The sequence below is a fragment of the Lathamus discolor genome, chromosome 6 (genome assembly GCF_037157495.1).
Source record: "Lathamus discolor isolate bLatDis1 chromosome 6, bLatDis1.hap1, whole genome shotgun sequence".
Lineage (NCBI taxonomy): Eukaryota > Metazoa > Chordata > Aves > Psittaciformes > Psittacidae > Lathamus > Lathamus discolor.
Window position 1 is genome coordinate 24,603,319 of NC_088889.1, and position 14,764 is coordinate 24,618,082.

General features: G+C 37.9%; 1 protein-coding gene across 12 annotated transcripts in view; it reads left to right on the top strand.

Moving 5' to 3' along the window:
* The window catches only part of CDC42BPB (CDC42 binding protein kinase beta), a 100,847-nt gene that overhangs the window by 74,538 nt on the left and 11,545 nt on the right, over positions 1–14,764 (top strand). For 3 of the 12 annotated variants that reach the window (XM_065685143.1, XM_065685146.1, XM_065685144.1), the window contains exons 19-30: positions 203–351; positions 1,022–1,116; positions 1,204–1,283; positions 3,839–3,928; positions 4,358–4,447; positions 4,855–4,960; positions 7,318–7,454; positions 7,617–7,655; positions 8,040–8,179; positions 9,753–9,834; positions 13,075–13,291; positions 13,695–13,757. In XM_065685143.1, coding sequence (XP_065541215.1) covers positions 203–351; positions 1,022–1,116; positions 1,204–1,283; positions 3,839–3,928; positions 4,358–4,447; positions 4,855–4,960; positions 7,318–7,454; positions 7,617–7,655; positions 8,040–8,179; positions 9,753–9,834; positions 13,075–13,291; positions 13,695–13,757 — 1,288 coding nt within the window. The remainder of the gene's footprint in view (positions 1–202; positions 352–1,021; positions 1,117–1,203; positions 1,284–3,838; positions 3,929–4,357; positions 4,448–4,854; positions 4,961–7,317; positions 7,455–7,616; positions 7,656–8,039; positions 8,180–9,752; positions 9,835–13,074; positions 13,292–13,694; positions 13,758–14,764) is intronic. The other 9 variants (XM_065685147.1, XM_065685149.1, XM_065685151.1 and 6 more) reach the window with 5 other exon arrangements.

The following is a 14,764-nucleotide window of genomic DNA, read 5'->3' on the forward strand; positions in this document are numbered from 1 at the left end:
AAGTCTGTCTGTTGACCAGTTTCCATGCAGCAGGTATACTGTCCATAACTAACTTATTCTAGACTAAATTTTTAAATTTTTTTTTTTTTTACATTTTTAACTAAATTTTTTGAAGCAGTGTAAAAACTAATTTATGTCTTCGAATAAGAACAGAAATATCTTTAGACAGTTGACATTAATGTTCAGTAATTTACTGCAACAGGATCCACTTTGGAAAGTGCGACGCAGTCAGAAGTTGGATATGTCAGCGAGGCTGGAATTACAGTCAGCCCTTGATGCAGAAATTCGTGCCAAACAACTAGTTCAGGAAGAGCTACGAAAAGTTAAAGATGCAAATATGTCTTTTGAAAGGTAATAAGGTCTTTGGTTCTCTTTCGGTTTTAAAAATAGTTCAATTTTTCTGTTTGGTTTAGAACTGTTTTTTTTGCAACCAGTTCTAAACTGCTGATTAGAACAGTAACAACTTTCTTAGAATGGCCCATTGTGCTTGGGATATTGGACTCTGCCAAAAAGATCCAATTCTACAGACATGTTTCTTACATAGTCAAATGAGAATTCTCAAGATTTCTTCAAATAAATGTTTCACTGCTGTGAATAGCTTGGTAATGAGATATAAATCTCATTCTCCCTCTGGCACCTGAGGGGAAAAAGCATAAAAGCAAATTCAATACCTTTTCTTAGACTAAGCTGAGAATAGACATATTCTTGGGAATTAAAAGTCAGACTACTCTTAGAATAATTTTGTTTGGCAGGTATCTGCAGTGACAATAGGAGTCTAAAGTACAGTTTTCACTCTCTAGTAGTGAGGTGCCTGTTCAAGGGGGGAAGTAAAATTTATCAGCCTTAAAAATGGGAATATTTAAAAAAAAAATCACCACTCCTCATTTCCAAAACAGGATGTAGGACCAGGAATTAAATGAAATCTCTGAGATGTAGGGCCAGAAATTATCACCTCTGTGCACTGCTATTTCTGCCTTTGTGATATTTCACATTGAGTTTTGATCATATTGTGTTGCTTTAGTAAATTAAAGGAATCAGAAGCAAAAAATAGGGAACTGTTGGAAGAGATGGAAGGTTTGAAGAAAAAAATGGAAGAAAAATACAGAACAGATTCAGGTAATTAAGGCTACTGTTATTTAACAGAGATCCAACACTACCTGGGATTTTGCCTTTTAGCTAAGCCTGTTCTGCTTTGGGTTTCAGGTCTCAAACTTCCAGACTTTCAAGATTCCATTTTTGAATATTTCAACACGTCTCCTCTTGCACGTGATCTGACATTCAGAGTGAGTTATTACATTAAATATCTATAAAAATATGATAGCTGAATTTTTATTATGTAAAATAACACTTGGGCACTATATGGCACATTTGGATCTGGCATATCAGCCAAATTAGTGTGGTGCAGAATTGAATACCCAGCAGATGTCAGATAGCTTGGCATTTTGTAGAGAAGCTGGTTTCTTTGGGAAATATTCCCAGAAGTTCACATTCATTATTTCTCATTCTAGCTTTTTTGTTTAGGTTAATCTCAAATGTTTGGCTAAATAATTTATATTCAGGTTTTTTTGGAAAGGCCGGCACACCCTGTTACAAATAAGGGATTAAACGCTTTGCAGTTGGAAGATGCCGGTTAATACAAAGAAAAGTATTCATACAGTTCAAAGAGCATTTAAACAGATATGTAAAATTGTTGGCTCCAGATCTTAATGTAGTGGTTAGAGTAGAAGGAACAGGGAAGAGAATCAGAGCACCCACAGATGTTGGTATAAGTTTATCATGACACACCCTCTGATCCTAAGAAAACTAATAATACAAATCACAGGTCCAAATGGGCGTTTCACTTTAAAGGGTTTGTGCATTGCCTGAGGAAGCAGCTGTTAAATGCAACATTGGAATCACATTTCCTTACTTCATGAACTCTTGATCCCTGAAGGTTTTCCAGGAGTTTTTTTTTTTTCTTTACTTTTTTTTCCCCCTTCCCAAAATGTATAGACAGCTTAGGATAAAACCAAGAGCTGTTATGTTTATGGATCTGAGTTAAAGGGACTCAGGTTAAAACCTCATTGGTCTGGTTAGATTTTATATCTGAAATGTGTACTTTTTTCATATTGTCACTGTTGCTGAAAAGAAAACTGTGTCCATACTGTGGTATTTGCATACACTTTGTGTATGTGCTCTTTCTCAGTCACAAAATGTCCGTGCTGGCTTCATTGCTTAAGCAGCAAGGTGTACTATATGGATGAGATGGAGAGAAGAGAGAGAAACATGATATATGCTGCTATCTGAATAATAATTATTATCTACTGCCCTTGTTACTTTAAAACATTACTTTAGAAAGCGACAGTTATACTTAAAACTGTGACATGTTGAATATCAAGCCCATAACTAATCAGCAGTCCATTCTGCAGATCCTGAAATAAATTATAGTTGCCATGGAAATGCAGGTGACATTTTCTAACAAATTACATTAAAATTGCTGATACTATACTTGATGACTTCCGTTAACAATATTTTTTCATGTGTACTTGTAGTCAGTGTCATCTCCTCTGGGTTAATTTAGTTTGGATGAATATCATTTGGCCATACAAAACATTTTATTTAGCTAGCCTACTAATATCCTGTCTGAAGTTTTATTCTGGGTGATAAGTGATCATTTTTATCCCTCATATCCGTTACAACAAAGGATTCTGTTTCTTCTTCGTCTACATCTTCTCTGCTAGCCTTTTGGGAAGAAGTAAGTTTTTGCTAGTAGTTTTGTCTCCTTATCTTGTTGTGACCTGTTGTAGTAAAAACGGCCTTCTAAAACTAGATATTTTGCTTCCTTGACTTCTCTATAAGTTAATCCACTAAACCTCTTATAGGCTTACTTTTTTATGTTTTTACTATCTATATGGCTAAAGCTGAATCACACTTAGCATTTTCAAATAGTTCATATTACATAATGGTAGAATTCGATCTTAATTGGCCTAGCTCTACCAATCAATTCATAACTCAAAAAATAACAAATATCTGAACATATTTAGTGAGCTAGCTGAACTTGAGCTGTCTTCTTGTCTAAACTGGCTGGGAAGTGAGTGATTCATTACTTGTTGCCTTTAGTGCTAATTACATCATTGATGTGATGTCTAATCAGATGTTTGTTAATCATGGTTTTCATGATGTCCTTAGAGTACAGTAATACAGTGTCCTACTTCCACACCCAGCTGCTTTAGCTCTGGAATTGTAGCATACTTCCCCCTTGTGCTGGCAAATAGTAGTTGCTAATTTAAGTGTGAAATTAATAGAAGGCTTGTAATGGATGCTCTTCATCAATTTTAGTGAAATATAAGTCAGTGTGATTAAGAACATGTGATTCTTTTAATAACAGAGGCCAACCTTTTTTAAACAATTATTTAGAAGATGGTGTAGCACTACTTTAAGAATTTTTCTTGTGGCAGAATTACTGGCTGCTGTGTGCTATAAAAATCCTATTGTAGTAAGCTACCGTGAGAAATAAGCTATTCCATGGCTGATTGCCAAGCTTCTCAGACATCATTCCATACCTGCATGTAAGAGATTAGACACAGCCTTGCTGGGAGAAGGTGGCTGTTGCAGCATTTATGCTGCCTACTGTGGGGTTTTGCATTTCAGTACTTCCAGTTTTACAGCTTTTCCATCAGGTGGCAGGGTTCATTTTGAGGAAAGATTTTATTTGTTTTTTTCCAGAGTGGAAAGTTGTTAGAGGTATGTGTACTGCACATAGAAATCAGTGTTGGTTTTTGTTTCCATCTTGTTGATGTGAGAACACTTCATCAGATCTGTGGTATCTAATCTAACATACTTACTGTCACTTTTGCAGACCAGTTCTATTAGTGAGCAGGAAACCCAGGGTCCCAAGTCAGAAGTTTCACCATCTACTTCGGTTGTAACTGCAGAACAACAACAAGAAGTAAGAGCGGTTTTTTTACCCTGAAGAGTAATTCACTAGAAAGTCTCTGTCTTGTTCATGATAAATACATGCTGCAGCATTCATTATGAAGAAGAAGGATTGAACATTGCTTATTTACAATGTGTCAGTCTTAATTGCAACTGCTTTGAAGGCATCTGCAAATGAAACCTTTTTGCTGGCTCTGTGTATGTTGGTGTAACTCATTTACGTATGTTTTCTGTATTGCTGCTTGTGTTTTTGTGTGCAGGCTTTCCTGTGAGTGCTTTAAAACACAATCTGTTTCTCTTAAATCAGAATGGCAGTGTTAATGATGATTAAATTGTTAATAATTTGAAAAAAAAAAGAAAAAGGAAAAAAATCAGAACACAGTAAGCTTTGCCACCCCAATCTTGAAACAAATTCTTGAAGCCTCATTTTGCTCAATTACAGTTTTTTGTGATTCAGGAACCAATTCGGCTTCAGAGGATGCCTGCTGCTCCTTCCCCCACCATTCAGTCCATTTCTCTAGCTGTACCAAAGGTAGGGGGACTGTGCTAACCTTATTATAAAGAACAAAGGAAAAAAAAGCCATTTATAAATGAGCCCTCTGTGTTTGTTCTTGTCCTGTTTGGGTTTGTCATGTGTTTGTTTGTTAGGTCTGTGTTTTTAATCAAACCTTTCTGCATGCAAGTTGGTGGGTTTTAATTTGTCAGAAGGAATGATAAGAAATGGTTGTAGGTTTGGGTTTAAGTGTCTTATGCAGTTGGAAATAAAATTGTTGTCTTGCAACATCTTTTACAAGCTGCACTTACTTAAAAGAAGCCCAGGTTTCATAATGTACACTCTGATACACTGGAGAGTGGTGAAGGGAGTTGCTTCTATTACATAAGTACAGAAAGTGAAAATTTTATTGTTTTTTTTTTTTTTATCCTGAATGTATCTTTCAGCCTAAAGCTCACCAGCTCAATATCAAGTCATTCACAAGCCCCACTCAGTGTAGTCACTGCACTTCTCTTATGGTGGGATTAGTTCGACAAGGTTATGCCTGTGACGGTGAGTCAGTTAAACTTTCTATGTTTTCAGCAAGTCCCTGAAAAATTGTCCCAAAACTCTAAAGTATTTGAAGACAGCCATTTCCATGGAGAGGGAATGAGAGGGGTAGCTGCCACTGAATGGTTCTCCTTTCTCCTATATCATCATCAGACTTCTAAAATCAAAGAATTAATATAAGCCCTCATGGTTCCCTTTCATATTGCTAATTAATTCTGCTACCATTAGTGTTGTTACATTGTGAGTTGGGGGTTGGAAGTGGGGAAGCAGGGCTGCTTTATGCTTCCATACTGGAGAAGACTACAGCAATGCTCTGATAGCAGAAATCTGAGTCTGTCTATTTTGTGCTATCCTGATCCTAGACCCCATATGTTGGGAGGAGCATTTGCTGGGGCTTTTGACCTGTAGCCTGTCTCACTCTCCATTGGTTTTATTTACAATGCTTTCTGTGATGCATGTGTCACTACTGAATTCCACGTTTGAGTATATGGAGGAATTTTATTTGGAAATACTTACCTGTATCTTGATTAGACACATGAATACACAAACCTATTGAACAGTATAAATAACCTTATGTATGTCTGGGCCCAGCTTAGTTCTTGCTAGTGAAACCCTCTCCACTGACACCTTCAGTATCATATTCAGATTACTTCATCTGCCCTTCAGGTTTTTTTTCCTGGAAAATCTTCTGGTGTCAGCTCTTCCCCAGGCGCACCCATGCTCTGCCAGCACTTGCCCTGGGGCTTCCTTTTGTCTCCTTTTGATGACAGTTCTAAACTCTTGGTTTGCATCTCTTCCTGCAAGTATGAAATGGCATTTTTCCCTTAGTGTAGCTGTCAGCTTTGGGTTTGGTTTTTTTCCTCATATTTTGATGAAACTCTGCATGATTAGTTTTCCAGTTTGCCTCGTCTACTCCACGTAGTGATAGCTACAGGAAAAAAAACCCACAATCATTTTGACCTAAGAATATAGATGACTCCAGTACAACAAAATTTTGCAATGTTCCACTCCCAAACACTTGTTTTTCCCAATTCCTCCTCTTTTTAATGCTGGAGACTACAGTAAAATACAGCTGCACTTTTAGAGGCCTGTGGAACTGGCTGTATCCTGTGGATTTTCACTATTATGTAACCTGTGTGCTTTGATATTCACAGTCACAAATAATTATGATGCCTCCTGAAAGAGCTGAATTTATTATCTGGTTTTGGAGAGCACATGCAGTACTTTCCATGCATGACTTTTTGGTAACCCCTCTCCTTCTGGGAGCAGACCGCAGCTCAAAGAGCAAGCTGGGCAGGCTGCTCTGGACTGCCCTCTCTCCTGGCTGTTCCCTCAGGCATCATGAGGAGGAGGTTTGTAGGCCAGTCTGTGGCTCTAGCAGAAAAGCAGGCTGTTCCTAGGTTTACTGAAATCCTTTGACCCTTTGTAACTATGGGACTGCATGTGGATAGAGTATCTGCCAAATGCCCAATTCTGAGAATATGTCTAAGAGAAAACAGAATAGAGCAGTGTTGTGCCACTCGCACTGCCTTCCCAAGCCTACTGGTAGAAACAGGATATCTGGGACAAACCAGCAAAGTCTCTGTGGAAAGATCTGACCCATAAACTGTGGGTCGGATGCCCTGATATCATGTGTTAATTCATTCTGCAGTTCTTGTAGTCTGTCTCATGTAAAGTGATGCATGTGCTGAGGTTTTGCTGTGTAGTGCTTCTGTGTGAATGCTTTATAGACAGGAGACCTAGAAACCCCTGTCCCTTGCTGATGAAGAAAGGATGCAACAATTAGTATAGTTAAACTCTTATGTCCCTTTTCACTACACAGCATTTCAGTCTTAGTCCCTTGGCTTTTACTTTATTACGCTTTCAAGTCTATTGCCTGCGTTTAATAGTTTAACCCTTTTATTTTTTTCTTTGTCAGTTTAGTTTTACTTTTTCTTTGCATTATGCTTGCATACTTAGATCAAATTAAACAGCTACTGTATTTATTTCATATGACTGCCCTGTAATTTTTATTCCTCCTTTAATACTTTTTCAATTCAGTGACTGGGTTAGTTGCTGCTTAACACCAGTGAGGCTGACCAACTCCTTTTCCTTCTGGAAAATGCTTTCATAAATTGCCTTGAAATCTGGACTCAGTTCCTGCCCTTTGTAGAAGTAATAGGCTTAAAAGAGACAATAAAAGCACTTTGGAGAGTCTCATACTGGGTGTGTTCAGTTGTTTAGCATAGTGGGCTATTGCAGTATTTGACTGCCAGTTTCAGTGTGATTAATTGATTTGCTGAGCGTAAGGTTAACCTGTGTTAATCTCCTGTTATGACTCATACACGCGTTTCACTGTGCATTTTCTCTTTTGTACTTAGTGTGTTCATTTGCATGCCATGTTTCCTGCAAGGATAGTGCACCTCAGGTCTGCCCCATACCCCCTGAGCAAGCCAAAAGGCCTCTTGGAGTAGATGTGCAAAGAGGAATAGGAACCGCCTATAAAGGTTATGTAAAGGTAACAGTCTTTTGTTCTTGGACAAGAGAAGAATACTAAACTCCACTTAGAGCTATGCAGCTTGGAACCTCTAAGTATGTTTAAACAGATCTCCTAAATTGTGCTAAAGCCTTAGGGCTTTGTGTGCTGTCTGTGTAACTTACTTAACCTTCGTTACTTTAGATGTGGGAGAAACGGTTGGTTTTACTAGAAGAGCTAAAGGTTAGTAGATTAGTAACTACAATGTTCATAAGTGGGGGGGGGGGGGGGGGGAGGGGGGAAGCATGCTTTGAGGAAGAATTGCTGTTGTTGTTGATGTAAGCATAATATAAAAGGTAAACTGTCGTACCATTTTGGCATTTGTGGAATATACAAGCCCCATTCTTTGTCCTAATGCTACCTAATATATTTATTAAACCGTAACAGGGAATGGTTGAACTTAAGGAAAAAGATTGTTTGATTACTTAACATTTTTAACCCCGTTTTGAAGGACAAGTAGAACGTCTTTCAATCCATTGATCTAAGTATAAGCTTTTCTAAATGCCTTGCTTTCTGTGTCTACTACATGTGCTTACATTTAATAAGCAATCAGTTATTTATATGCAGGTCCCAAAGCCTACGGGAGTTAAGAAAGGGTGGCAGAGAGCTTATGCAGTTGTCTGTGACTGTAAGCTGTTCTTATATGATGTGCCTGAAGGAAAATCCACCCAGCCTGGAGTTGTTGCAAGTCAAGTCTTGGATCTCAGGTTTGTATTCTTATGACAGAGTAGAAACCCTCTGTATTTTTTTACCATCAGGAGTATTTATTTGTAGTACATGAGAAACTTTAAGATCATGAGAGCTCTGTCCAACAAGGCTTGTCTGTTCTGTATATAGACTGCAGCTAATGTTAGGCTGAATTGGTTGTCTCAATAGCAAGTCACTGAAGTGTCTTTATAGTCACTTACACTACAATCACTAATATTTACAATGTTATTAGCATGGTTCTTCCTAGAATTCCCTATGCACACATAGGAAAAAAAATGGACTTTGTTAGATTGCTTTTCCCTGCTACACACTCTGACCTCAACCTCGAGTCACAGATAATTTCCGTACCCAGTAATTTCAGGAACATTATTAAAACAGAAGTAGTCTTCAGAAAAACATCAACTAATTGACAGTACAAGTAGTTTTGACCCTTCTGACAGGAATTACTTTTTCATGGTGAACCACTTGAACCACTGAGTACTGTCTGCAAAAACATCTGAGACTTACATTGATTAGAGTAACCAATAAGTTTCTTTATTTCCGTTTATGGAAATATCAAGAAAATATAATACCTTTTAATGTTACAGCGCCTTCTGTCTCTGTCAAATATAAAGTTTCATTGCACAAGCACCTTGCTCTGTATTTTTTCCAGGCAGTAGGACTGTGGGCTTGCACCAGTACTGCTGTTCTGTTCTCACATTTATTCTCTGAGGACTGTCAGTGTCAGCTCTCTCTGACATGCTGACAGGAGGAGCAGAAGTGTAGAAGTGTTGCAGATAGCAGCATTCACATCAGTACATTGCTTGAAGCAACTTAGCCAGATACTGTACCAACTGTCCAATGCTTTATCTGCTTATTGTAGCTGCCTCTTGGAATCTGTCTTCTGAGGATTCTTGGATGTTTTAATAGATGTTAACCACCACAGCTATGAATTCTAGCAGGAGCAGGTTTCAGGCATTAGTGTCATCTTTACACTAAAATTGGCAATTACGGTGATCAGCTTGGTCACATTCAGTTTAAAAAGGCTTGTGTAGTCAAGCCCTCTGGGGTGGAGCACTCTGAAATGCGAAAGTTGTTCCGATATCTGTTTATTTTACTGTAATAGAGAATAAAATCTAGCTGTTTTGAAAACCCTTATTTGAATCCCGCAAACTATAATTATGTTGCCAAGAGCTTTTTATGTGATTTTTCTTTTTTTCCAAAGGCCCTTCTCTTCCTACACATTGAGGTATGAATTATTCATTTCTAACGTGTCTGCTGGGCTGGAAGAGCAATATTCTTGCTGCTAATTGTAGATTAGGTGTGGTTGGTAAACCAAAACTACATAAAGCCACCCCACTTAACTTCAGGTGGACTGAGTTACATGTAATAAATGCTGTAGAAACATAACTAAAGCTTGTGAGTTGTTTAGGTCAAGGATTGTTAGAGCATAACAAGCAGTGATCGCAGTTGTGACCTCTGTATGGTGCTAGGAGATTGCAGCCTATTGAAGCAGTTGCGATATCAATTAGATTTTGTTGAATAATGTTAGTGTGGGCTTATATGTGATTCTCTTGCTCTCTTTCTTACTAGAGATGAAGATTTTTGTGTGAGCTCTGTCCTAGCATCGGATGTAATACATGCAACTCGTAAAGACATCCCTTGCATATTCAGGGTAAGGCTATCAATTTACCTTTAAAGAAAATACAAGCTAATTATGCGTGTTTTGCTTTGACAGCAAAGTACATTACTCATATTTAAGTTACGCAGAAGTGTAAGAATTTACGAGGGGTTCCGAAATGTGTAGAGGAGCAATGTGATACTCCTCTTATAACTGAATTGTAAAGAACAAAGTTCTCCTTCTTTTGTTACTTCCTTATATACAATGCTTGGCTTTTTTTATTTTCTTGATTATAATGTTCTAGTCTCCTCTTCCATTGGTATTACCAGATCCTGGTTTTTCTTTCTTGGCTTTGGAGTACTCTTGCTTTAGGAACTGATGCTGTAACACAGTAGGCTGAAGCTGGGTTGTGCTCACTGATTCTAGTTTTGTCATGTGTTGTCTTGTATATTAAAAAAAAAAAAATTGAAATTTGTTTCCTTAATTCCATATTGAAGTATAATAGAAAAAATCTAGAATTAGAAAATAATTAGCTTTTTACAATATCCTCTTAAGTGTATCTTCTCTCTGAATGCTGTATTTCATTTTTAACAGCATGAACATCTTTCCTAGGTTTTATGTGGATTATATTTAATCTGAAATTTTAAAATACAGAGAAGAGTAGGTCAGTAACCATTATCTACAATCTCCTGCATTTAAATACACAAACTCACTGTTTTCATAGTCTCTGATGCTCAGTCATATAGAGTCAAGTCAGTGGAACATGGAAGCCAAAGAGCTGACAGTCACATGCAGTCCAAATCATTTGGTCCTTTAGGGTTTTGCATAGGAGATGTCTTGGCTACTTGAACGCTTCCATGGCTTTGTTTTTCTCCTTTTATGTAGAAATATTTCCTGCAGTGAATTTCTATCCTTTAGTTTACTGCTACTTTTACTTTTGTTTTCCTCTTACTTTTTTCTAAATGGGTTTTGTTTGTTTGATGGGGTTTTTTATTCCAATCTGCCTGCTTTCTTCGCAAATTAGCAAACACAGAATACTATGGGAAGCAACTTCTGAGGAGAGAAAATGAGCTATACAGAATGGTGGTTGATTTGTTTAAGAACAAGGCATTCATACATTTTAACTTGCCTGACTTGCTGCTCTAATTTCTGCCTGCAGTTTTTAACTGAAAATGTGTCTAAGAAAAAAGTCAAATATAACCCCATGTAAGAATACTTGTGTGGATAAACGTGACAAAATCTCTCCACAGTTCGATCAGGTCATCCCCTACTAAAGAGATGTGATATGAATTATCTGGAAGTCTGGTTTGTGATTGTATCCATTTAGATACCCTTTTGAAGCGGCCAGAGAAAGCTGCCGAAGTCCACCTCTCTTCTCAGTTTTATGTTCTCCTTCAAAAAAGGAATTTCTAAAACTGGAAACCAGTAATACCTGATATAAGAGAGTTTATTTTCTGCATTTCATTTAATGCTAGATTTGCATCTTGCTGACATAATGACATAGAGTGACTTCTACACAACAGCTAAAACTGTTACTTTACATCATCTGCGTAAAAATTTGATCCTTCTTTCCTATGTAAAATTTCATGTAACATATGATGATATTGGTGGCCCCCCAAAGACAGATTTTTATTTCTTTTTGATCTTCCATCACCAGAAAGCAATACCAGAATGCTGCCAAACACTAAAATATTGCCACCTCTAACCCGCTATGAAATCAAGAAGAGGAAGAACTTGTCTCAGACTCGTATCTCTCCTTGGTAACCAGATTTTAAAGCTGGATGTTAGGCCATCGAACACTGTAGTTTAAGTGCTGCCATTGATACATGGCTGCCAAGAGTGTCTGTAGTGGAATCCTTACACAGTTTAACAGTTTGAGCTAAGGAGCCTTGAGTTTCATAGCAAACACTGGATTTTGGTATGATGAATAATGCTATTTCTATTATGACCAACTTCTCCAATTCTTTTTCCACATTTGCCTGCATTAAAATGCCTCCTTCAAAAGACCAAGGAATCTAGTGGTACATCAAAAGCAAAACCATAGCTGAAGCTAGATTTGGTTTGGTTTTGTTTTCAGATTTAGAAATATTATCCATTATAACCCTGTCTTTAAAATATTAGTGCTTTGTTACAGCTTAGATGTGAACAAAGCTTGGTGCAGGGTAATAACAACTACGAGCAATTGGAAACTACTCTGTTCTTTTCCTACTGCTCTTCACTTTCATTTTACTTCTGAAGTTCTGTCTTTGACATCATACTGTCCCAAATTTACTTTCAGATATATTTTATCTTTGAGTGTTAACTGTTTAATTCACTCTTCTGGGAAGAGTTATGTTGCATAACTATATCATCCACTTTTACGGTGTTTTTCTTATCAAGGCATATAGGCTGAAGGTGTGTTATTCCGTGTTACAGCCTTCCGTTCTGCACTTCTGTAGGTTTTGCTGCCTTTGTCTGTTTATTCTAAAAGTCTGTTCTGGGGACTGATACTGGCTAGTGGCCTGTTTGTCTGTGACTGAAAGCACAGTTCCCATGAACTCACAAACACTCCAGGCTCTTCATACAGGACACAAAACTTAGGATAAGAACTACTAAGTGCATACTTTGGACAGCAGAAAGGTTTTGGATAGTTTTTCTATTCAGACTATGTTCTGCTTTGAGATCTTTAGGACAGTTTACCTGAAAATTAGGTGAAGCCACAGTGATTTCCTTTAATCATGGGGAAGTGGGAGAATACGGTATTTCAGTCTCAAAACATTGCTTTTCTTCAGAGCTTTTAATGCACATGTAATGTACTCTTCCTCCTGGACAAATACTTTGAAAATCAAGTAGCAAAATCAAAATGTAGAACTGACCCTAGCAATGCCATAGTGTTTAAATGCATCTGACTGAGGAAGCATGTGAGTCATTTAAAATAAGTTATTAAAAAATGCTGGGGGAAGGAATCAGGACAAATTAGGGCATGCGACTGCAATTTCAGTTCAGAGCAGGAAGGAGCCTTTTACTGCAATGTACTGATTATTGTAGGAAAGGAATGTAGCGTACATTGCCCATATTTTAGGATTCAGAATGATTAAGCAAGACTGAGTATTTTTAAACAAAGCCACTGTAGCTTGTGTGGGGTTCTTTGAAGCGCTGTGGTCGTATTAGCTGTGTGCTGTGTTGCATATCCCTCAGGTACATCATCACGTTGTCATGAAAAAGTGTATTTTACTTTCACACTTCTGTGATGTATATAATACTGCCAAAAAAGGCTTTTATTGCTCTTATTAATTTAACTCTCTCTGTTAAAAGGTGACAGCTTCTCTCTTAGGTTTGCCTTCAAAGTCTTGTTCTCTACTGATCCTGACGGAAAATGAGAATGAGAAGAGAAAGTGGGTTGGAATCCTTGAAGGGTTGCAGTCTATCCTGCACAAAAACAGACTGAAAAACCAGGTTGTGCATATTCCACAAGAAGCCTATGACAGTACACTGCCTCTTATTAAAGCAAGTTTAGCTGCTGCTATTGTAGGTATGTTTGCTTTAACTTTCATAAGTGCATGAGGATTGTTGAAGCTTTTAGATGGGTTTCTCTAGTGAGAGCACTGACACCTTGAAATAAATTCCTCAGCTGAATTCCTTTGTAGGAATTTAATAACAGGGGGAAATGCTAGTCTTACATTGATATTCAGATTTCTTCATCCACTCAGAGTAAATAATACTATTCAGTTGTTCAACAGGTTGTTATAGAAATATGATATATAGCATGCATTTGACAGACTGCATGAAGTTAAGCAAAATTGATTTGCTATTGAAAATCTGTTTGTCCAGTAATTTTTCCAGCCATTCAAAGCAAACAGTGTGTTTTAAAGAGAAGATTAAGTGGAGCTGAATTAATAGCCTTTCCTTTTTGTTATTTTCCCGTCCTTGTTTAGATCAAGATAGAATAGCAATTGGATCAGAAGAAGGACTGTATGTGATAGAGGTGACCCGCGATGGTAAGTTAGGCCATAATGCATGCAGCAGTTGCATAGAGAATAATGAGCTCCATCACTTTTAATGCTGTTATAATATACGTTACACAGCAGCCCTTCATGTATGTTAAGTGCTCAGTTAATTGATGAGAAGGAAAAGTGAATGTGAGATGCAGGCACTAATTTCATCATTATCATTACATTCAGTTGACTGGCTGAAATTAAAAGGATGAGTTACTGAGCATATTCTGACACATTCTCACCTTAACTGTGTTCCCACAGCAGGTAACAAAATGCTTCAGCACACAGAGCACGCACAGCCCACACAGCAGCAGTTGATGTACAGTGAATTATCAGGCACTTACTAAATAGAACTTGAATTGAGCAAGAAAAACTTGACATTGAAGCAGACTTATTCCAACCTGTACCACCGACACTGGCATGAATTAGAAGCTAGACAGCCAGTGCAAGCAACACAAGAGTTTGTAGACTTCCCATTAAAACTACTACATATTGTTATCTGTTTCTTCCAGAAATTTGACAGCCACTTGCATCCTGTTTCCTGATGATGGCCAAAGCAAATGCCTTGCTTGCCCATTTTCCATTATCTCTTAATCTCCCTGACACCATGCTTCCTTCTGAACCTGCTTTTTCCTTCCTGCTCTTAATGAATTCTGCCCTCTGCTATGGGAAGAATGGAATCCATTTAGCCTGGTCTTCCAGAGGACTGGAATGTCCATTCCAGAAATTCACAGAGTGTGCCCCAGGTACCAAAGCAAAGCGTATGCTGCATAGTCACTGGGCAGCACAGGCTTATCCCTCTATTGTATTATTAGTAATCACAGCTAGGGAGTAAGGGAAACATTTTTCCCTTTACCCTGATATACTGAGCACAAATGCAAATAACAGTGGGAGACATGCCTTGGTATGGTGGGGAAAGCGTGGAGGCCAGAAGGATTGCTAGCACATGAGTACGGAGATACTTGGGGTTAGTCCATACAAAATGCAGTTTTAAGCATGGAAAGCAAAGG